This window comes from Sorex araneus, chromosome X, assembly GCF_027595985.1.
Source record: "Sorex araneus isolate mSorAra2 chromosome X, mSorAra2.pri, whole genome shotgun sequence".
NCBI classification, from domain to species: Eukaryota; Metazoa; Chordata; class Mammalia; order Eulipotyphla; family Soricidae; genus Sorex; species Sorex araneus.
The window spans coordinates 162758929-162782358 of NC_073313.1; the positions used below are offsets into that span (position 1 = coordinate 162758929).

General features: G+C 55.3%; 1 protein-coding gene across 1 annotated transcript; it reads right to left on the reverse strand.

The window, feature by feature from the left end:
• Positions 1-3874: 3874 nt before the first annotated feature.
• On the reverse strand, positions 3875-18542 carry MAEL (maelstrom spermatogenic transposon silencer). The gene is made up of 12 exons (XM_004613728.2): positions 18411-18542; positions 18101-18193; positions 15577-15676; positions 14153-14308; positions 13875-13916; positions 13525-13649; positions 12322-12376; positions 12093-12234; positions 8049-8111; positions 7097-7229; positions 4638-4713; positions 3875-4258 (listed from the first exon to the last, which is right to left on the reverse strand). The coding sequence occupies exons 1-12, from the start codon at positions 18540-18542 to the stop codon at positions 4074-4076; spliced, it is 1302 nt and encodes a 433-aa protein (XP_004613785.1). The 3' UTR covers positions 3875-4073.
• Positions 18543-23430: the final 4888 nt, after the last annotated feature.

Consider the following 23430-nt stretch of genomic DNA (forward strand, 5'->3'; position numbering starts at 1 on the left):
GGGCGGACTGTCCGGGGGGGCGCGAGTGCGGGGTCACGAGGATCGGGTTCGGTACCGGGGTCCCCAGGGGTGCAGCAGCGAAGCCAGTGACACACCCCGTGAAAGAACCCCGTGATCCTCGGGGCTGGAGCGGTGGCACAGCGGGGAGGGCGCTGGCCTTGCACGCGGCCGACCCGGGTTCGAGTCCCAGCATCCCATCGGGTCCCCCGAGCACCTCCGGGAGTGATTCCTGAGTGCAGAGCCGGGAGTAACCCTTGAGCATCGCCGGGTGTGACCCAAAAAGCAAAGGAAAGAGAAAGAAATGACCCATACGTCAGGCCTTGGTTAAAAGCAGAAACCCTGGGGCTGACAGGACAGCGGGAAGGGCGCCTGCCTGGCACGCGGACGACCCGGACTCCATCCCCGCCAGGTGGGACCCCGGAGTGTGGAGCCAGGAGTCCGCCCCGAGCATTGCCAGGTGTGGCCCCAAAACAAGTCAGAAATTCTGCTTCATGAAAGTCTTAGTAAAAAGACGTCACAAAGAATACTTGGAAAATCTTGATATGCAAAAGCTTATTCTCCACACTGCACAAAGAACTCAACAGTAGGGAAATGAACAGACAGGAAAGGCGTTAAGCGCCCCCCCCGCCCCCCAAAACTAACCACCTCACATTTGACTTGTCATAACCTTTGCACTCGGAGTTCTGAAAAAGATTCACTAAATAATTTGCAAGTATTTTTTGAGCCATCTTCTTTTATGGGGGGGGTCACACCTGGCGATGCACAGGGGTTACTCCTGGCTCTGCACTCAGGAATTACTCCTGGCAGTACTCAGGGGACCCTAGGGGATGCTGGGAGTCGAACCCAGGTCGGCTGCGTGCAAGGCAAACACCCTACCCGCTGTGCTACTGCTCCAGCCCCGAGCTGTCTTTTCTTAATAAAAAACTGGGTCATATACGTCATCCAAGGCTCATCTTTATTTATATTTAAGGCACCGGTTTATAATATTGCTCACATAATATTGCTCTCATGCACGCAACATTCCAACCCAGGTCAGACCAGAATGCCCACTTCCCTCCACCACTGCAAAACTTTTTATTTTTTTTTGGCTTTTCGTGTCACACCCTGTGATGCTCAGGGCTAACTCCTGGCGGTGCTTGTGGGAACCTATGAGATGCCAGGGATTGAATCCTTGTCGGCCACGCGCAAGGCAAATGCTCTCCTGCCGGATTATGGGGACAGCCCCTTGAACCATCTTTTTTTTTTTTTTTTTTTTGGCTTTTTGGGTCACACCCAGCGATGCACAGGGGTTACTCCTGGCTCTGCACTCAGGAATTACCCCTGGCGGTGCTCAGGGGACCCTATGGGATGCTGGGATTGGGAATTGGGTTGGCCGTGTGCAAGGCAAACGCCCTCCCCGCTGTGCTATCGCTCCAGCCCCTGAACCATCTTTTGACTTCCTTGTCTGCCCTTTAAGGCACCAGGTGAAGGGCCTGGAGTGATAGCACAGTGGCAGGGAGTTGGGAATCAACCCTAAGTGTTTAGGCTTCACTGGGGAATTGCCCCTTTCCGCCTCCCAGAGAAGCTTCCCAGGCCCTTGCTAACATCCCTAACTTGGTTAAAGTCTATCTTCAACCTTTCCTTTGTGTTGGATATTAGCCCTAAGTGCTTTAGGCTTAATCAGTGAATTGCCGCCTTTCTCCCTCCCTGAGAAGTTTAACATGCCCCTGCTAGCATCCCTAACTTAGTTAAAGCTTATCTGTAACCTTTCCCTTGTATTTTACCTCTCATTGTCACAGTGTGCCAAGTCAGTCTTGATTACTTGTAAGCCCAAACTTTCCGGTAATTCTGAACTTGTATTTGTACGGTTTGTATCTGAAGTGCTGTATGTTTGTACCTGCTTTTCTATTTCCCCTATAGCCTTTCTATATTTTACTAGAGAGCAATGTTCTTTGGTTAAACACAGAAGACCATTAACGCTATGCTCCTAATATTTGGGAGTTGATTGATGCTGAAATATATCTACTCCTGGGCATAATTACTTGGTCATAACTACTTGACTCAGGCTTCAGTTTCTGTAGTTCCTAACACCCCAAAAGGGAGGTCCCGCCGTGGGACTGGGACGGACTTGGGGTAGTGGCAAAACTACCCAGCAGCAAAATGGGACATTCTAGAAAGCATAAATGCATGGTTTTGCTGCAAACTGTTACAGCCTAAGAGACAGGACCCCCGAGGGGAAGGACATACTGAACTGGCCTGTTAGGACTCCTCTAGCTCGACCATAAGCATTTCGGGATCATGTTGAAAGCAGCTGGAGGCAGATTCATTTCTGAACTATGGGATGCCAGAGATCAAACCCGGGTGGACTGCCTGCGAGGCAATTGTGTGGGTACCTCTGGCCGTGTGGTGTCTGGGTCTCACGGCCGCTAGTGATGCACTCCCACCGTCACTGTCAGGCCCAGGACACCCGCTTTCCTCATCTCCGTGTCCCTGACCCAGGCCTGTCAGCTTGTCATGCAGAGCTGAGGAGACGCGGGCTCCAGTCTTCACGGAGCCCCTCGGCCCCAGAGGTGGGTCTGAAGCCGGCGGCCCTGCCCCAGGTCTTCAGGGCTTCTCCCACGGATAGGGGTGGGGTCTGTCGTGAGCTCCAAATGGCGACTCAAGCTGCAAACGTGGCCAGGGCACACGAACACGCTACTGGCCACAGGAGTGGGGAAGCCTCCAATAATGGTCGCTGAGGGGACCGTCACTCGAGCCTTCCCGGGCCCCTGAATGCTGCTGAGCAGTGAGGAGTGTTTGGACGGGGCTGGCAGCGTGGTTTGGGGTTGGATGGGCTCTGAGAGGCATTTACTCTCCTCCAACTTACTCTTGGTGGGAGGAAGGGGGCGCTAGTGGATTGTTTTGACTTGATCTGACCTTATTTTATTTTTGCTTTTTGGGTCACACCCAGCGATGCTCAGGGGTTACTCCTGGCAGTGCTTGGGGGTCCATATGGGATGCCGGGGATCGAACCCGGGTCGGCCGCGTGCAAGGCAAACGCCCTCCCCGCTGTGCTATCACTCCGGCCTTGATCTGACCTTTAAAAAACACAATCCAGGTCATCTCATTTCTGAGCTGGAACTTGAGCGATGAGCGCAGGGGGCCTGGGCCTGGGGGTGCGAGCTTTATTGTTTCACAAGCGAACATTACCATTAAGTCTCTTTCTGTCAACTGTCCCCCCTCCAAAGCCCTGCCAACCGGGAGCGGGGGGGGGGGGGTGCGGCGGGCAAGGAGACATCGGCTGGAGCCTCCACACCCACCAGCCCTACGGGGCCTTTGCTTCCCTGCCTGGTCACGAGGACTTGGTGAGGGTCTGCCCCTCGAGTGCTCTCTGGTTTGCTGAGGAGGAAAAACCCCTGAGTCCCACGCAGACGGCAGCTGGCTCTCGGGGTCTGGAGGCAGACCACAATCAGGACGTGGCCCGCACCTGTGGCAAGAGTGGCCTGTCCACGGCTCCGCGGCGAACAGGCCCCTCCAGCTGAGAGCCTTGGGGTGGGAAGGATCTGACCGTGGCCGGTGTGTGTGTGTATGTGTGTGTGTACGATCTGACCGTGGCTGGGGTGATGGTGTGTGTCTATGTTGGGGTGGGGGAGGGAGTATGACATCATCTTGCTCATTCTGACTTCTCATTCTTGAGTTTATTAAAAATCTTGTTTGAGAAAGAAATTTTAAAAATTACTTTCAGTTCCGAGAAGGCGCCACACTTTGTAAGGGGAAGAAATAGAAGGACGCTACTGTAAAATCTTCCAGAACAGAAGTTTGACCTCCCCTGGCGGTCAGGATGTGACGATCCCCCCAGCACAGCTCTGGGAGGGCCGGAAGGGGCATCCCCGCAAAGCCCCCAGGGGGACGAGCAGCGGCAAGGACAAAGCACAACGCCAGGTTCCTCCCCATCCACAAGCATCTTTAATCTACGAAATCGAATCTCCTTACAAATTAGCTGTTCGCACAGTATTGCCGCTCATGGCTGAGGCGACCTGTCTGCTTACTATGGCTGTAGTCAGAAGGGAAGAGGGGCGGGCCGGCGACTGTCCCGGGAATCGAGAGCACCATCATTAGGAGAAGGAGAAGGATCTGTAGCCGTCCTTGTGGGGCGCGCAGGGCGCCAGCGGGCCCTCGCAGCCGGGGAAGCCGCGCAGGCCGCCCGACGCACTCGAGATGCTCTCCAGCAGGCGCGTGATGCCTCGGCCACGGACGCTGCTGCTGGGGCCCGGCAGCCGCACCCCGGAGGGATAGTCACCTAGGACACGGGAAGGCAAGAGAGGGCGCAGCCGAGTCACGTTTCCCGAGTCCCGCCGGCCCCGCCAGCCCCCAGAGCACGCGGTCCAGCCCGCCGGGATCTCCGCTCGAGCTCTCAGGACCCGTTTGGAGATATTTTCACCCTTCCCCGTCTCCCCACAGCCATCGCCGCATCCACAGCGCGAAGCTCTGGTGTCCACTGCACTCAGCTGTGCCGTTGCAGAGCCACGCACACATGCAAACCGCCGGGGGTGCCCGAGCCACCAGAAACCGTGCGGGACTCTGACTTCCAAACCGATCTGAGCCGCGCTTCCTGCAGCCTGTGCCCCCCGCACCCGTGCCCAGCGGGCTGGGACTCTGAGGCCACCCGAGGTTCTTACCGCCGGGCGTGCTGGCCCTCTGCTCCTGGACCGAAGGGCCAAACTGGGAGAAGCCTGGACTCTCGACCCTGAGCTTCTGCGAGGAACAGCGAAGTGGGGAAAGGTTGATTTCTTCGCCATCACGGGATCGTCGACGTCTAGTTCAAATCACCCTATGTATGCTTTTTTTTTTTTCCTTTTGGGTCACACCTGAGGATGCACAGGGGTTACTCCTGGCTCTGCACTCAGGAATTACTCCTTGTGGTGCTCAGGGGACCCTATGGGATGCTGGGAATCGAACCCGGGTCGACCACGTGCAAGGCAAACACCCTACCCGCTGTGCTATCACTCCAGCCCACACTATGTATGCTTTTGCTGTTTGCGCCACACCTGGCGGTGCCTGGGCTCACTCCTGTGGAGGTTCAGAGGACCACAGGGGATGCTGGAGATCAAGCCTGGGGCAGAGGCGTGCAAGGCAAGCAGCCTCCCCGCTGTGCTGTCGCTCCGGCCCCTCGAATCACTGTTTTAAAGGATGCAAACACTCACCTAGCGTGTGACCAATTTCAGAGGTGCATTCTGCAAAAGGGCGCGGGCAAGGTCCCGAGGGACGACGGCACGCTTACTGACTAGAGTTCAGCGGTGTGGGGAGGAGGGAAATCACCACATGGGCTGGGGAAGGCTGCAGCCCCGATTTCTCTCTCACCTGCTGCTGTTTCTGAGCAGCGGGAACAGCGGGAGGCAAAGGCCCGAGAGCCCCGCCTAGTGGCACGCGCGGAAAGTGCAGGTCGGGCCCTAGCGCCAGCAGGGCCGCCCTGGCAGGAGGCTGAGAACCCACGGGGGCGTGGTGTGTGGTCAGCGGTGGACAAGTGGCCAGAGAGGGACAAGTCCAAGGCAGTGGGGGCCAGGCCAGCCGGAAATCTCAGCCCAAGAATTCTGGGCAGGGCTGTGGCTCAGGTGGCCGAGCACATGCCCTGCACGGGAGGTCTGCGCTGCGGGGCCTCTGAGCACCACCTGACACGGGGACCCCTGACGGGCAGACAGCACCCCAGGCACCGACGGCGCCACCTGACTGCATGAGAGGCGAAGTTGAGGGTCCAGGACGCTTCAAGAAATCCAGGAGGAAGAGTCCACTGACTGTGGCCCCAAACCCAGGCCCAGGCCCTGGCCAGGGAGGCAGGAGGGGAGGGCCGAGGCCCCGCATGCAGGCCAGCCGGCACCCAGTGCTCCGAGACCCGCCCCGGGCTGGCTCACTGCAGCTACGGGGGACAGGGGCCAGCGGCGTGGCCCACTGGGTGCTGCCTGCGGTGGGCTCAACTGGGCTCTGGCCTCCCGCGCCAGGAAGCCAGCGACGCCCTCTGCAGTTGTGACCGTGACAAACCCACAAACGCTATGCCAGGACAGTGGCTTCAGGGACACACACGGCTCCAAGGTTGAAGACGAAGATCCATAAGCAAGCCCCGCCCGAGCCCCCCGGTCACCCCACACCCTCCTTACGCCTGTCCTTCACTCCAGCAGCCGGAGTCCAGGGCGACCCTCAGGGCTCACTCCGTCTGGAGAGCCCTTCCCACAGGCCCGACACAGCCCAGACCCAGGAGCCAACCCCAGCACCCCAAGCACTGATGGGGGCCAGGTCACCCCAACACCACAGGACCCCGGGCACCACAGCATTGGACCCACACCCTGACGCTCACCCAGTTCCAGAGCACTGTTTGGGAGCACCCATCAACATCTGTGGTCAGCCCTGTTCCAGGTAGAGCACTATATATGATGCACTTGGTTCTACCAGCTATTAACCTCTATAACGAGAACGCAGTTCTACAGTGAGGGTCAGCGCAGGGTCCAAGAAACTCACGTAGTGGGGCTGGAGCAATAGCACAGCGGGTAAGGCGCTTGCCTTCCACACGGCCAACCCGGGTTCGAATCCCAGCATTCCATAGGGTCCCCTGAGCACCGCCAGGAGTGATTCCTGAGTGCATGAGCCAGGAGCAACCCCTGAGCATCGCCGGGTATGACCCCTCAACCCGAAAAAACAAAACAACAAAAAAAGAAACTCGCATAGAGAAAGTCCCCATAAAATCATCCTCCAAGTCCTGATTTGGAGACCCGATTCCAGCAGCCCCGCCCCTCGGGCCCCCACTGCGATGCTCTGTGCTGTCCTGTGCGGTGAGTCCCAGAGAGGGAGAGGCAGCAGGGGGCCACCCGGGTCACCTCCCCGACTTCTCCAGACAGTCCACATGCTCACATCAGCTACAGCCCGGCAGCTCATTCCTAAGATAAATGTCCGGATGAGTCTTGTACCGAGACTAACTGCCAATCGGAATTTTCTCAGGACTCTGTTACACAGTTGGACCCAGGGCACATGGGCCGAGGTCCCGCTGGGTTAAGGACAGGCAGAGGTGAGCAGAGTCAGAGGCGGAGAACCAGAGCCAGGCCGGCCCCAGCAGGATGTGGACACCTGCCCAGAGCCTGGTCAGCCTCACCTGGTAACGTCCTGCGTCCAGTACCACCATCTTGGGCGTCACACAGTTGCTGGCCTCGTAATCCTGGAGCGGAATGTGCGCCTCGGTGAGCCGGATGCCGAAGAGAGTGGCCAGGGAATTGCTGATGCAGTACCTGGGGGGGAGGGGCAGTCAGGGCGGACCCCCGTCCCGCGCCGCGCTTGGCCCAGCTTCAACCACTCCGCCAAAGCAAAGCTTCGGAAACAAACTGTTCCCAAGCAGATCAAGTGGGGGAGGGAGGGATTTTAGGTCAAAGAAGAAATGACACTTAACACACACCGCCTGGCTCTGGCACCCGGAGCGTGCTTGCAGGGGGATGGGACAAGGAGCGTGATCCAAACGCCCGAATACTTAAGGCACGCAGAGGAAAGCATCAAGCATAGCGCCACAAGGGGCCGGGGTGACAGCACAGCAGGAACAGCACCTGCCTTACATGTGGCTGACCCCGATTCGGCTCCAGGCATCCCACAGGGTCCCCTGAGACCCTCAGGAGTGATCCCTGAGCTCAGAGCCCTGAGCCCCACTGGTGTGGTCCCAAACCAAAAAACAATAGGGCTGTAGTGCCGCAGTCCAACCTGACCCTCTCCCAGGACCACCTCGGCAGGGCACCTGGCGCTCCGGCTCCAGAAGCCCCCATGGCGAGAGAGCGCAGAGGGTCAGTCTGTCTGTCTGGGGTCACACCCGGCAGTGCTTAGAGCCGACTCCTGGCTCTGCTCTCAGGAATCTCTCCTCGCAGTGCTCGGGGACCCTATGGGATGCCGCGATCTCTCCAGCCCAGGGCCAGAGTTTGAGCTCCCTCCCCACTGTCCTGTCACTCCAGCCCAGGATCAGTCCTGAGTGTCACCTTAGTAGGAGGAGCTGCACCCCACCCCCCCGACCCCCGCCAGCGGCAGCTGCTGAGAACCTGTGGCTGACAGGCCCTTCTCCAACTCACGCGATTTTCTTGCAAACGGCTAATGCACAGAAGAGAATGTCATTTTCTTCATGCCACTTGCACCTGTGCCAAAAAAAAAAACCTTTAGAACCCTGGCCTTAAGGGCTTTATACACCCAGTTCCTTCATTTCCTTACCTGGTTGAAAATCACTTAGGGTAAAAAATTACTTTTTTCTGAAAATGGGAGGAATCACCCTCCCCAACTTCAAACTCTACTACAAAGCGGTAGTAATTAAAACAGCATGGTACTGGAACAAAGGCAGAGCCACAGACCAATGGAACAGGGTTGAATATTCTGACACCCCCCCAAATATATGATCATCTAATCTTTGATAAGAGAGCAAGAAATGTGAAGTGGAGCAAGGAAAGCATTTTTAACAAACTGTGCTGGCAAAACTGGACAACTACATGCAAAAAAATGGGCTCAGATCTCCACCTATCACCAGGTACAAAAGTCAGATCAAAATGGATTAACATCAGACCAGAATGCATAAGGTACACTGAAGACAAGGTCGGCAAAACCCTCCACGACTTTGAAGCCAACGGTATCTTCAAAGCTGACACACCACTAGCCAAGCAAGTGAAAACAGAGATAAATAAATGGGACTATCTCAAACTAAGAAGCTTCTGCACCTCAAAAGAAACAGTGACCATAGTACAGAGACAGTCTACAGAATGGGAAAGGATATTTATCCAATACCCATCCGATAAGGGGTTGATACCAAGGATATACAAGGCACTAGCTGAATTCCACAAGAAGAAAACTGCCAACCTGATCAAAATATGGGGTGATGAAATGAACAAAAACTTTTCCAAAGAAGAAATCCGAATGGCTGAGAGGCACGTGAGAAAATGCTCGACATCACTAATCATCAGGGAGATGCAGATCAAAACAACAATGAGATATCGTCTTACACCACAGAGACTGGCCCACATCTCCCACCCCAAAAAAAAGCAACCAGTGTTGGCGCAGATGTGGGGAGAAAGGGACTCTCCTTCACTGCTGGTGGGAATGCCGACTGGTTCAGCCCTTTTGGAAAACAATATGGACAATTCTTAAAATATTAGAAATTGAGCTTCCATTTGACCCAGCAATACCACTAGGAATATATCCCGGAGAGGCAAAAAGGTATAGTAGAAATGACATCTACATTTCTATGTTCATTGCAGCACTGTTTACAATAGCCACAATCTGGAAAAAACCGGATTGCCTAAAAACAGATGACCGGTTAAAGAAACTTAGGTACATCTACACAATGGAATATTATGCAGCTGTTAGAAAATATGAAATCATGAAATTTGCATACAAGTGGATCAACATAGAAAGTATGTTGAGTGAAATGAGTCAGAAAGAAAGAGACAGACATAGAAAGATCACACGCATATGTGGAATATAAAGTAGCAGAATGGGACACTAGCACCCAAGAGTAGTAGAGATAAGAACCAAGAGGTCTGCCCCACAGCATGGAAACTGGCCTCACATGCTGGGGGAAAAGGCAGCAGAGATAGAGAAGGGAACACCAAGTAGAGAATGTTGGGAGGACCCACTCGGGTTGAAAGCTGTGTGACAAAAGTAGACTATAGCCAAACATGATGGCCACTCAGTACCTCTATTGCAAACTACAACGTCCAACAGGAGAGAGAACAAAAGGGAATGCCCTGCTGCAGAGGCAGGGTGGGGTGGTGGGAGGGATACTGGGAACATTGGTGGAGGAGAATGGGCACTGGTGGAGGGATGTAAACCAAATGCAAACATGAAAGTTAATAAGTTTGTAACTGTACCTCACGGTGATTCACTAAGAAAAATTTAATTAAAAAATTAATAAAGATTACAACACTGAGAAATAAATCAAAGTAAAATAATTGTTATGGATTACAAGAAAAAAAATTACTTTTTTCAACTTAAAGCAGACCGAAAACAACTCCAACAAGAATCATGTTTGAAGAAGTCCCACGCGCTCACGCTGCCGCGTCCTGTGCCTGTCAGCTGACCAGAGCCCGATGGCCCTTGGAAGCCACCATGGAGTCGAGCCTGCCACTCCTCAGTGCTCAGGCAAGGGGAGTCTACCTGCCCGGCCTCCAAGAGCCTCGCCCGTCAGAGCCACCCTTCCCGGCCACACCACAGCTCTGGCCCCAGCTCTCGACACTCGCCCCCCAACATGCCTGTTTCAGATGAATGTGACTGGGGCGGTCCCTTCCGGGGAAAGGGCCTGTGGAGCCGCTCTTGGGGTGACTGAAGGGGCCTGGAGAGGCTACACTGACAAGGAAGTTCTGGTTCACCCCAGAAGCTCCTGACATCTGTTAGGGCCAGGAAAGAGGCCGGGCAGACGGCAAGTCACAGGTTCGCCCTTCGGTTAGGCACGGTACCCTGCGGAGCGACCCCTGAGCTCAGAGAGGTGAAATCAGCACTACAAAATCAGAACTACAGGGGCTGGAGCAATAGCACAACGGGTAGGGCGGTTTGCCTTGCACTTGGCCAACCCGCGTTTGAATCCCAGCATCCCATATGGTCCCCCGAGCACCGCCAGGAGTAATTCCTGAGTGCAGAGCCAGGAGGAACCCCTGAGCATCACCGAGTGTGACCCAGAAACAAAACAAAACAAAATCAGAACTACAAAATCCAGGAGGACTGAATGACGATGACGGTGAAGATGCAGAAACGCCAGCCAGCAGCTGAGGAACAAAGCACAAAGCCTTCTCGATCCCGACAGCCACGGCAACGAACGAGAGACACGAAATCTAGACCAGCGGCACCATGAAGACATTGCAAAACTCACTCCCCATAAACGGGGGGGCTTGCCTTGCAAGGCGTTTCTCTCCAGCACCCCGAGCCCGGAAGATCAGGAAAAGCCGAAGGCCCGAACCCGCCCCTTCGCTCACACAGGCCTGGCAACTGGCACTGGTGCGGGGGAAGGAACCGACCAGGGGTCACAGGCAAAAGACACGAACCACCACCTGAAGCCAAGCGCCGTGGGACCGCGGGACAGTCGGCTTCAGCCATCCGCCCAACCAGACTCAGCAGGGAAGCGAGCGCCCAAGGCACCCGGAGGAAAAGTAACTGGAAACCATGATATCGGGAGAGCCACATCAAAAGGTGGAGGAGCGGGGACAGTCCCCGGCCTGCCAGGAAGGGCCCGAGTCCCAGCACCGCCAGGCCCATGCACGGTGCATACACTCTCCCCCCAGATCCCCCCCGTGACGGGGGCCAGCGCGTGCGGGCAGCAGCCAGGACTCTCTCAGAGGCAGAGACCATGGTCAGGCGGCCTCTACTGGCTGGAGGGGCAGTAAGTGACCGGCAGCTGCAGAGGCCAGCAGGGGGTCCAGGGCTGTGCCCAGACTAGCTAGGGGACATGACAGGCCCCCCGGGTCGGGTAACTGACTGGTCGACAGCCCGGCCCGACCCTGTCCCTGCCAACTCTTCTTGTCATGCATGGGGCCTTGGTTCTACACTGCAGAGGAGGCGTGTCAGCAACCCTCTCCCAACAGCCAGAGGAGGGGCAGTTACGTCCACACCCACATCTCTAAGGAACCGGTTACAGCACTAGTGATTACACAACATGGAAGACTAACAGGATCACTCTGTTAACAGGATCACTTTTTGCAACTTTCCCCGACAGTTGGGGTTATTTCAAAATGAAAGTACTTGGGCATTTTACTCATTTCTTTTCTTTTTTTTTTGTTTTTGGGTCACACCCGGCGATGCACAGGGGTTACTCCTGGCTCTGCACTCAGGAATTACCCCTGGCGGTGCTCAGGGGACCATATGGGATGCTGGGATTCGAACCCGGGTTGGCTGCGTGCAAGGCAAACGCCCTACCCGCTGTGCTATTGCTCCAGCATTTCTTCTACGTAGCAGTAAGCACGAGAATTCTCTAAGCGTCAAGAGTTCTATATAATAATCTCCCTAAGGGAATAAAAAGCATTCCTTGACCAGAGAGAAATTCCACGTGATAAAGAACCGTGTCAGCTTGTGTGGCAGCTGTTGGTTCTCACAGCGGACAAAGCAGTAACTGACCCTCTGGCTGAGGGCCCCAGCCCACACACCTGGTGTTGCTAGAATAATCCCACATGGCCACGTCGAGGAGGCTACGGATCCAGGTCTTGGATGGCTCCTTGCAGAATTTCTGCTGGTAGATCCCCATGACGAGATCCTCGACGGTGAGCAGCTCTAGATCTTGTCTGATTTCTTCCACCAGCAAACAGAAACACACATCAGCAGCTGCAGTTAGCGGGAACAGACGCACACACGGCAGTGAACATGGGAGAGACTCACCCGACGCCTTGGCCATGTGCTTCAAACACCAGTTGACTCTGGCTCTGTCATCAGACTGGAGGGAAAATGACTTGTGTTTACTGGCATTTGTTTTCCGTTTCTCTGGATGAATGCTGATCCTTTCAGAGCGAGGGCCAGTCGGGGCTGGGAGCGGCAGGGCTGTCTGGGGGACTGCGCGCACACAGCAGTGCTGAAACTTTATGACAGGCTAAGGGAGGCTGCGGAAGGCAGCTACGGAATCACCATTCAGAGTCTGCTCGTGTTTGGGGCCGGAGTGATAGGATAGTGGGGAGGGTACCTGCTTTTCCATGCAGCCGACCTGGGTTTAATCTCTGACACCCCTTAGCGTCCCCTGTGCACCACCAGGAGTGATTCCTGAGTGCAGAGCCAGGAGTAACCCCAGAGCATCACCAAGTATGACCCAAAAAGCAAAAAAAGAAATCAAAAATGTCTGTTCATGGTAACCTCAATAAGCAAAAAAGGGAAACTCCATCAACTCCTAGCCTAGAACCCTAGAATGGTGTAGACCAAAAGATCACACAAAGAAACAAAGACAACTCTGAAGAGGTCATTTTTCTTACAGCGACAGGATACAGTATGAACATCCATTCTTCAAGATGACAAAATACTGAAGAGGGGCCAGAACAAAAGTACAGCGGGGAGGTGAATGCCAATCAGGGTTCGATTTCCAGCATCCCAGATGGTCGCCCGAGCACCACCAGGAAAAATTCCTAAGCACAGAGCCAGGAGTAACACCTGAGCATCACCAGGTGTGGCAAAAAAAAAAAAAAAAAAAACCTGAATCGGGGCTGGAGTGATAGCACAGCAGGTAGGGCGTTTGCCTTGCACGCAGCCAACCCGGGTTCGAATCCCAGCATCCCATATGGTCCCCTGAGCACCGCCAGGAGTAATTCCTGAGTGCAGAGCCAGGAGTAACCCCTGTGCATCGCCGAGTGTGACCCCAAAAAGGAAATACATAAATAAAAATAAATTTAAAAAACACTGAATGCATCTCAAGAATCAGAGCAGAAACATGCTCAGCTTCTGCAGTCTCGAGCCTTCAATACCAAACACCGAGCAAAGCACCTGCTCAGACGGAATGTTTGTGTACACCAGGCCGACATGGGGAAAACCTCTTCAGGAGCGTTTCCTGGACTGGGGGCATCTGCACTGACCTCCCAGGCAAGCGTTGGCGGGGATTACCTTGCAGTAGATGGGTGGCCACATCCCCGGGGCTGGATGAATGAATCGATAGAGATTTTGCAACACAGTCGCTTGGTCGTGCCCGGATTCAAAGTTTGAAATAGGAATCTTGTGGCTAGAGTCACCTGCGGGAGAGAGGGGCGTGGGCTCAGCGCCAAAGGGACGAGTATCGTGAAGTCAGGACTGACCCCGGTCAGCAGCAGCCCCTGCCTGCGGCCCGTCTCCCCAACCCCTGCTCTCTCTATATCCGGTGTCCGCACCATCAAGATACTCCCGGTGCCAAGGCCCCCTCCCCCAAGGATGCCCACGTTGGCTGAGTGCAGACGCCTTCACCAGCTCGCCACACTTACTTGCAGCCTGACAGTGAAACCGGAATCCTCGTGGAATTTCACCTGCAAGAGAAAAACAGAGCTTGTTTGTTTCTGCTTTCTGAGTCATAGCCAGCGGTGCTCAGGGGACCCTATGGGATGCTGGGGATCGAACCCAGGTCGGCCGCATGCAAGGCAAACACCCTAACTGCTGTACTATCATTCTGGCTCCCCAAAACAGAGTTTTTCTGGGAGCAGCAGAGGCAGGGGACAGTAGTCAGACGCCGGGAGGGCTGGCCGTGGAGGACACGGCCCCGCACCTGGGTTGATGAAGCTGTGGAAATCCGCCATGATGCCGTCCTGGAGCGAGTACTTGATGCAGCCGATCTCGCAGGGCAGGAAGCGCTGCTCGCAGTGCGGGGGCAGCTCGCCGTGGCTGAAGATGTTCAGGAAGTAGAAGACGCCTCCCAGGAGCGCTGGTGACAGAGAGGAAGCAGAATCACCCCTGGCCTTCGGGAGCAAACGCTCTGACAGGAAAACCGTCAGCTCCATCAGCCCAGACCAAACAGACTCAATTACAGGAGGAACGTGTAACCCTGAACTCTTCCTGAGCAACAAATTCATTCAACTCACACCCAGACCTGCACAACTTAGCGGCCCGATGGCCAGACTCCAGAATAACGATGCAACACTCTGAGCCGTTTCTAACAAGTGTAAGGATTTGGGAAATCAAGCCAAGGACAGTGGTGTAGAAACTCTTTGGGATAAACTATTCGGCTCAGTTGAGCTCAGTCCTTTACTTTTCACCTATATGTCCATGACAATCCTACCCATTTTCTGTTGTTGTTTTTTTTTTTTTTTTTTTTTTTTTTTTTTTGCTTTTTGGGTCACACCCAGCGATGCTCAGGGGTTACTCCTGGCTTTGCACTCAGGAATTACTCCTGGCAGTGCTTGGGGGACCATATGGGATGCCGGGGATCGAACCCGGGTCGGCCGCGTGCAAGGCAAACGCCCTACCCGCTGTGCTATCGCTCCGGCCCCTCTGTTGTTGTTTTTTTATTCTTAGGTCACACCCGGCAATGCACAGGGGTTACTCCTGGCTCTATGCTCAGGAATTACCCCTGGCACTGCTCAGGGGACCATATGGGATGCTGGGAATCAAACCTGGGTCGGCCGCGTGCAAGGCAAACGCCCTACCCGCTGTGCTATCGCTCCAGCCCCCTCCTACCCATTTTCTAAAGGAAGAGAAAATAAAAATACGAATATTAGGTGCTCACTGACCAGAATTAGCCAGATTCAATAAAAAAAAAAGTCAGAATTCCAAGGACTCGTCGTAATATGCTCTTTTCTAAGTTGGCTCGGTAATTCATCTGTACATTTATAACCTAAATGCACTGAGGTGTCCACCTACACGTTAAAATCTGAGAAGTATGTTTAATAATAAGTGGCAGGAGTTGAGAACAGATTTCTGTTAAGAAAAAAACACTCAGTGTTATTCCTATAAATGCAAATCACCTGAGTCAACATCTCTGAGATGCAGGTTAAGATGAATAAAATACACTGCCTTTTTTTAAAATTGAGTCACCTTGGGATAAACTGAATCACCGTGAGATACCCAGGGACTTGGGTTGTCAGACAGTGCTCCAACACCCGTCCCTCCACCAGCGCACATTTCCCTGCCACCCACCTGCAAAGGTACGCTGACTTATTGGTGTGAGCGCCCTAGGGGTCACTGTTACTCTACCTTGATCACTGTTTAGAGACAAGGTTGACATATCCGGGGGCGAGAAGTTCTGCTTGGGCACAAGCATGCAGGGTCTCCTCAACGGGGTGCAGACAGGCTTCTGAGAAGAGAAGGACACTCACACCTGTTCCTCTCACAGCCACCCTCCACCAGAGCGGCCTGGGCAGGCACGATCCACACGCGCCCGGGGAAAGAGCTCCAAGGGAGGCCTGGGTGCATCCCATGTCACATGGCCCCCAAACTCCAGGGGCTTAGCTGACCCCTGACCACAGGCCAATCACACCACAGGCTGGACCCCGGCACACATATTGCTGATGGCACTGACCCCCCCAGCACCGATGAGACCCCCTCCCCAAACGCAGGCATCATTCTTGAGTCCCCGAAAGTCAGCTGTAAACTGCCAACTTTCTGGACCCTGATGGTAACAGATCAGCCAACCACACAGCTTGTCTGTCACCCGTCTCCTCTCTATTCCTACTCGGAAAGTAAGCCCGAAAAAAGGAAACGCTCAGGCCAGAGCGATAGGACAGTGGGGAGGGCGTTTGCCTTGCACGCAGTTGACCTGGGTTTGATCCTTGGCATCCCACAGGGTCTCCCAAGCACTGCCAGGAGTAATTCCCGAGTGCAGGGCCAGGAATAACCCCTGAGCATCGCCAGGTGTGACCCAAACACCAGAGGAAGGAAGGAAGGAAGGAAGGAAGGAAGGAAGGAAGGAAGGAAGGAAGGAAGGAAGGAAGGAAGGAAGGAAGGAAGGAAGGAAGAGGTGGGGCAAGGGAGCACAGAGCGGAGGGTGCTGGCCTTGCAGGCAGCAGAACCCGATTCACTACCCGGCATCCCAGAGGGTCCCCCAAGCCCCACCATGAGTGACCCCGAAGTGAAGAGTCATGGATCAGACCTGAGCACTGTCAGGTAAGACCCAGAAACAAAACACGGGAAAAAAGGTGGCCCCCAACTTGGCCACTGCAGCGTCACGCTCTTCCCCAGGAGACCTCCCCCTCCCCTAGAACCCCAGACCGCACACCAGCTCCCTGGCCAGAGCACATCAGCCACGCAGGGGCTGGAGAGATGGTCCAGCCTCACATGCCGCTGGCCCGGGCTCAATCCTCGGCCTCCCATTTGGCCCTCCGAGCACCCCAGGAGTGATTCCTGGATGCAGAGGCAGGAGTAACCCTGAGCATCACCGGGTGTGACCCAAGGAAGAAACACCACTAACAAACAAAAAGAACTTTAGTCACGCTGATACATCCATTCCCTCTGAGTGAAAAAGCCCCATGAGGCTGAAACCTGGGGACAAACGTATTATCGGCTCACACACTTGGGGATGACGCCGCCTAACAAACTCCAAGAAATGAGTCAATTAACCAAGGGCTGGTCAAGTCCCTCTGAGCACAAACCCCACTGAAGAGCTTCTGTTCAGACTCCAGCTCTCTCAGCACAGGCCAGCACAGCTCTCCTGGATGTGCACCCTGGCTGACGCTTTACCAACAGAACTGTAGGGCCCGCAGCACTGGCACAGCGGGGAGGGCGCTGGCCTTGCACGAGGCCTACAAGGGTTCAATGCCCAGCACCCCACATGGTCTCTCAAGCCTGCCAGGAGTGAGTCCCGAGTTCAGAGCCAGGAGTAAGCCCTGAGCATCACCAGGTGGGTCCAAAAACAAGAAACAAAAAGAATGGAACCTTAGGAGGTAAAGAATGCAGCCAAGCCCACCAGGGCTGAGCCAACCATTTCCCTACCAACCAAAGTTCTGAGTATTTTTGGTTGCATGGGGGAGGTCACACCCAGAGATGCTCATGGCTGACACCTGAGTAATTCCACTCAGGAATTACTCCTGGCAGTTGTACAGGGGTCATACAGGATGGAGGAGCTTGAATCTGAGTCCACCGCATGCAAGATGGGACACTCGACCCACTGTGCCATTGCTCCAGCCCCTACCACCCTACGTTTTAAAGTGGCATCTTTCCAGTTTATGCAAACGGGACTGAGGCCGTGGCAGGGCCGCCCTGGATCCAAACCCGCCATGTGGCACTCCTCCTGGCGCGGTGGTTTCGGGGCAACCACAGCTGGGTGGCCCTTTGGCTAACGGCTGAGCTCAAACCCTCCAAGCCCCCTCGAAGTGGCCCATCCCGCCCCCCCGCGGCTGGGAAACGGCCTGACAGAGACCCCGTGGGAACCTCCGCTGATCGTGGGCTAACTGGCCGCAGCTTCCCGGGGCACTGGCTGGAGATGAGCCGGGGTGGGTTTGGGGGCCGAGGGGGGACCCTAGAGGGGTTTCATTTCCCAGACCAGCCCTGGACGAGGGGAACTTACAACCGGGAACATCTGGGGCCAGATGGGGCGCTGGCCTCGCAAGCGGCTGATGCAGGTTTGGTCCCCGGGCACCCCATAGGGTCCCCCCCCAACCCCCCGGGGGGTCATCCCTGAGTGCAGAGCCGGAAGTGGGTCCTGCGTGCCAACGGGTGCGGCCCCCAACGAGCCTTTTTCAGTTCCAGGCCCCGACCCCGGCTCCCCCGACCCCGGCGCTACCTGCTTCTCCACGGGCGCGGGGTCCTTGCCCTGGGCGGCTCTCCACTCCCGCGCCATCTCTGCGTATTTCTCCTTCTCCTCCTCGCTCAGTAGCTGCGGGGCCGGGGGAAGGCTGCGTGAGCCCCCCACCCCACCCCGGGACCCCCTCTCCTGCAGACGGGGCGGGGGCGGGGCTTCCGGGTGCCTGGGGCGCCCCCCCATCTCCCCATCAGGCAGGGGCTGCTCGAGAGGCCCCCGCCGTCCCTCCCGCCTGGCCCCGGCCCAACTGCCCGCCCGGCCCAGGTGGCCCGGGGCCCGGCCGCCGCCTCACCGCCCAGTCGGCCGAGCAGTAGGGGATGGCGTCGGCCACGCGGGCCACGGGCAGGCCTCGCCGCCGCAGCTCCGGGATCTTCTCCTGCACGAAGAAGTAATAGGCGTTTCGACTGGCCTTTCGGTTCGGCATGGCGAGCGCTTGGGGCTCCGATCGATGACACGACGACAACAACACGACGACGACGCCCGCCGCGGGCCTGAGCCGCACCAGCCGCCGGCGGCCTCGCCAGGCTCCAGCCCTTAGTAACCGCGGCTGCTGTGCGCCTGCACGCGCCGCCTCGCCGGCTCCCAGCCAATCAGGGCGCGGGGCGCAGCCTCAGTGGAGAAAAACAGTCCAAGGCCCCGGAAGCGGCTCCCCCTCGCGGGCTGCGTGCCCATTGGCGCAGGCCCGGGTCATGTGGTGCGGGACGGCCACGTGGCGCGGAGGCATTCGCGTGATGCGGCCCGCGTGGTCACGTGGGCAGGAGGGTGCGATTTCTGTACATTGTTGCGTAATATGCTGGGCGGGGGGAGATGGAGAGGAGGTGGGTTGAGAGTAGGGGAGGTTAGTGATAGTCAGATTGGTTTTAACCCGGCCCCCCAAAATCTTTTGTCCTCACCTTGAGGTTCTGATGGGGAGAGATGGAGAGATGTCAGAGTATCAGCCCTTCGACCCATATGGGGTTTTTCCCAGTAACGTTCTGTGTTGCCTGCCAGGGACGGACCCCAGGTCTCACCCGAGGCGGGGTGTGGTGGTTAAGGGTTAGGAAGGACACCTTACTAGTAAATCTGATTAATCCCGCTCATTTTTTTTCTTTATGGTTTTCGGGGCTCACCCAGCAGTGCTCAGGGCCTCCTCCTGGCGGTGCTTAAGGGGGGGGGAATTGAACCCTGGTCAGTCGTGTGCAAGGCAAGCACCTGCCCTACACGCTGTACTATGGCTCCAGCCCCTCCTGCTCACTTTTTTTTTTTTTTTTTTTTTGCTTTTTGGGTCACACCCGGCGATGCTCAGGAGTTGCTCCTGGCTTTGCACTCAGGAAGCATTGCTGGCGGTGCTCGGGAGACCCTATGGGATGCTGGGAATCGAACCCGGGTCGACCGTGTGCAAGGCAAATGCCCTACCCGCTGTGCTATCACTCCAGCCCCCTGCCTTTTTTTTTTTAATATTAGACCATTTCTTTGAAAGCTGATTGGAATCAGCTTGATGTCATCTCGCTGCTTTCTCTCACATAGGACGCGGTTATAATGTCAAACGGAGTTCAGAGTCTTCATCTTTTCCATCATCAGTGGCATTTCTGGGTCTATTTCTACTGAAGAATCATTTTTTCCTCCCTAATTATGAGAGCTGTCCTGCTTCTTTGCAATCTTGTTGGCACTGGGCTGACAGACAGGCGAATGCCCCCTGTTGAAGAGTGCTGTGCATTCTGGTCTTCTTATAAATACTCCGGGGCTTTGTTCTGAGACCAAAACGTGTCACTTTGAAGCAGCGAGCCCCATTGGGGCTCATTTTTTCAGGCTGGCTTTGGACATTGTTATTCGAACCCTCAGCCACCTTTTGCTCGAGTTCTCTCCTCAGCTGATGGAACCCCTCTGAGCACCTGGCAGCCCATGGCAGGTTTTGCTATTCCTGGCCCCAGTGTGTTCAGAGGGCCGGCCCTCCCGAGCCTTCCAGGGTGATCTTTCCCTGTCGTGTGTGTAGACTTCCTCCCACACACCCGCATCAGGATTTCAGCTCGTGCTTCCAGGGAACCCCTCAGCAGATTTCCAGAGCGTTCTTTGTGTCCTTCATGCTTTTTGGAACTCTGTCCTGCCAGCTCCAGCCCAAGTGGCCTCTGTAGATGATCCACTGCATCTCCCACGCCCAGGGAGACCAGGGGTCTCACCTAGACCTCCTCATACCCATGGTGCCTTCCAGATTCTCACTTGCAAAACAGTAGCCTTGGGGCAGCCCAGGTCCACCCACCTTACCTGCCACCCCCACCCCCAGTCTTTCCTTATGTCTGGGGTATACAAACAATGTTTCTTGTCCCTGACCATTTTTTTCCCATTAGGGATGCTGGACACATTTTTTTCCCCTTACTCCATCTTGGCTGAAGTTGCCTGATTCCCTGATTAACACCTTCAAGCCTTAGATGTCACCACTACCTTTAGAGAAAGAATCAGGGCAGATTCTGAGGAGGGGTGGCATTTTGACATTTAAAATGAGAGGGGGAAAAAAAGCAGAAGACATGGGCAGGGAAAACAGGGGCTAGGAGGATTGGTCAGTGGTTGGAATCAACCACAAGGGTGAGGGTAGGTAAGACAGAGAAGAGACCAGGATAACAGTAATAGCAGGGAGTGATCACGCTGGACAAGAGCTGAGGGTAAAAGTAGGTAAAGGGATATTCTTGATAAGCTTTCAGTGTCAGTATTGCAAACCACAATGCCTAACGGGGCTGGAGCAATAGCACAGCGGGTAGTGCGTTTGCCTTGCACGCGGCCGACCTGGGTTGATTCCCAGCATCCCATAGGGTCTCCCGAGCACCGCCAGGGGTAATTCCTGAGTGCAGAGCCAGGAGTAACCCCTGTGCATCGCCAGGTGTGACCCAAAAAGCAAAAAAAAAACAAATAACAATGCCTAAGAGAGAGAGAGAGAGAGAGAGAGAGAGAGAGAGAGAGAGAGAGAGAGAGAGAGAGAAGAAAAGCACTTGTCATTGAGGCAGGCGGGGGTTGGAGGTTGGGGGTGATGGGAGGGAACCTGAAATGTGCCCTGGTGGAGGGACGGGTGTCGGAACACTGGTATGACTGACACCCAATCATGAACAGCTTTGTAAGGGTCTACCTCACAGTGATTCAATTCACTGTCCCTGTCATCCCGTTGCTCATCGATTTGTTCGAGCGGGCACCAGTAACGTCTCTCATTGTGAGACTTATTGTTACTGTCTTTGGCATATCCAATACGCCACGGGTAGCTTGCCAGGCTCTGCCGTGCGGGCTCGATACTCTTGGTAGCTTGCCGGGCTCTCTGAGAGGGGCGGAGGAATCGAACCCGGGTCGGCCGCATGCAAGGTGAACACCCTACCCGCTGTGCTATCGCTCCAGCCCTAGTGATTCAATTAAAAAGTAAAAAATATATATATGAGAAAAAAAGGATGCAAAGGAACAGAGAGTGTTCTGAGAAAGCACTGCAGAGAGGGAACAGCTTGGGGGGGGGGACTCCGACAATGAAGCCCCTGAGCACCCTCCAGAGAGTCACGTGTCAGTGTCCAGGGTTGACAAGTAAGATGAGCCTTTGGCTCCGCGCTCAGGGACCGTGCCTGGCAGTCTGTGGGGTGCCGGGGATCAAACCCAGGCAACGCAAGCACCCTACCCACCGCACCATGGCCCTGGCCCTAAGGTCACCTGTCTGGATGGTATCTGGAGAAGAGGTTTGTACAGCAAGGAGGGGCACGGGAGAGGCTGCCCAGTGGTGTATGTGAAAGGTGAGTGGGAGGGGCTGGAGCAATAGCACAGCGGGTAGGGCATTTGCCTTGCACGTGGCCGACCCGGGTTCGATTCCCAGCATTCCATAGGGTCCCCTGAGCACCGCCAGGAGTAATTCCTGAGTGCATGAGTAATTCCTGAGTAACCCCTGTGCATCGCTGGGTGTGACCCAAAAGGCAAAAACAAAAAAAGAAAGAAAAAAGAAAGGTGAGTGGGAGTGAGCAGAGACAGGGGCTGGCCCGGAGCAGAGGGGTCTAACTCGTGCAGGGTGGAGCAATAGGACCAACCGATGGGTTTGGGTCGGCAGTGGAGAGAGGCGGAGCTCCATGCGGGCTGGAAGAGCCAGTGGCAAGTGCCTTTACCCCAGCCTGGCCCAGGGGACCACACAGGCAGCAAAGAAGATCCCAAAGCCTCTTCACCCTGTCTACCGTAATTACCATCACCTGCTCTTCTTCTCCTTTGATTTTTTTGGGGGGGTTGATTGTTTCAGGGGCCACACCCAGTGGCAGCGCTCAGGGCTTACTCTGCACTCAAAAATCATTCCTGGCGGGACCTGGGAAGAGCCTTATGAGGTGTTGGGATGAAATCTGGGTGGGCAAGCAGCTTATCCACTGTCCTAACTCCTCCCTTTGATACAATTGATGTGATTTTTTCATTTTCTCTTTATTTTTTTTTTGGCTTTTTGGTCACACCTGGCAATGCGCATGGGTTACTCCTGGCTCTGCACTGAGGAATAACTCCTGACAGTGCTCAGGGAACCCTATGGGATGCCGGGACTCGAACCTGGGTTGACCGCGTGCAAGGCAAATGCCCTCCCCGCTGTGCTATCGCTCCAGCCCTGATTACACAGGTCTTAAGAGAAAATAAGGGGTTGGAGCTGCATAGGGCCAACCTGGGTTCAATCCTGGGCATCCCATAGGGTCCCCCAAGCACCACCAGGAGAAATTCCTGAGTGCAGAGCCAGAAGTCATCCCTGAGCATCACCTGGTGTGACCCAAAAAAAGTAAAAAAAAAAAAAAAAAAGACAACCTATGTAATCAGGTTTTCCCCTCTCAGCAGATTGAGCTCCGATTCAGAAATTCCAGAGGGTGGCAGGTGAGGTAGGGGTGCGTGGGGGAGAGAGCGAAGGGGCGAGTGGGGACACATTGGTTTTGAAGTGCTGTTATCCATCCAGAGACAACGCCAAGTAAGCAGCCGGAACCTGGGCTCCAGAAAAAAAAATTTGGACGTCAGCCACTCCGAGATGATGTTTAAATTCGTGGAAATGGATGAGATCACCTCAGACAGAGACCCGGAGCTGAGGATGTTTTTCGGAGGGTACGCTTCCCTCGGTGACTAAGAGTGCCCTGGTGGCGGGCTCCAGCTAAAACAACTGGGAGAAGGTGAACAGAACAAAGCCAGTGGCGCAGCGAGGGACAGGGGATGAAATGAGTAAGCGTGGAGATGTGGGTGTCGTGAAGGACTCCGGGGAGCGCTGGTGGAGGAAATGACATTCAAGAAAATCGTGGGAGAAGGGAGATGGCGAGTCAGAGTAGGGCGTCCAGTGTGGTGACCCCCAAGGCGAGTCCAGGCCGGCG

Coding starts and splice junctions, on each gene's coding strand:
- MAEL (XM_004613728.2), bottom strand. CDS start 18,542: ATGCCGAACCGAAAGGCCAGTCGAAACGCCTATTACTTCTTCGTGCAG. Junction 14,309..15,576: donor GTCTCTAAACAGTGATCAAG/GTAGAGTAACAG, acceptor CTCTGTCACCAG/CGCTCCTGGGAGGCGTCTTC. Junction 4,259..4,637: donor GAGGGCCAGCACGCCCGGCG/GTAAGAACCTCG, acceptor CCCGTGTCCTAG/GTGACTATCCCTCCGGGGTG.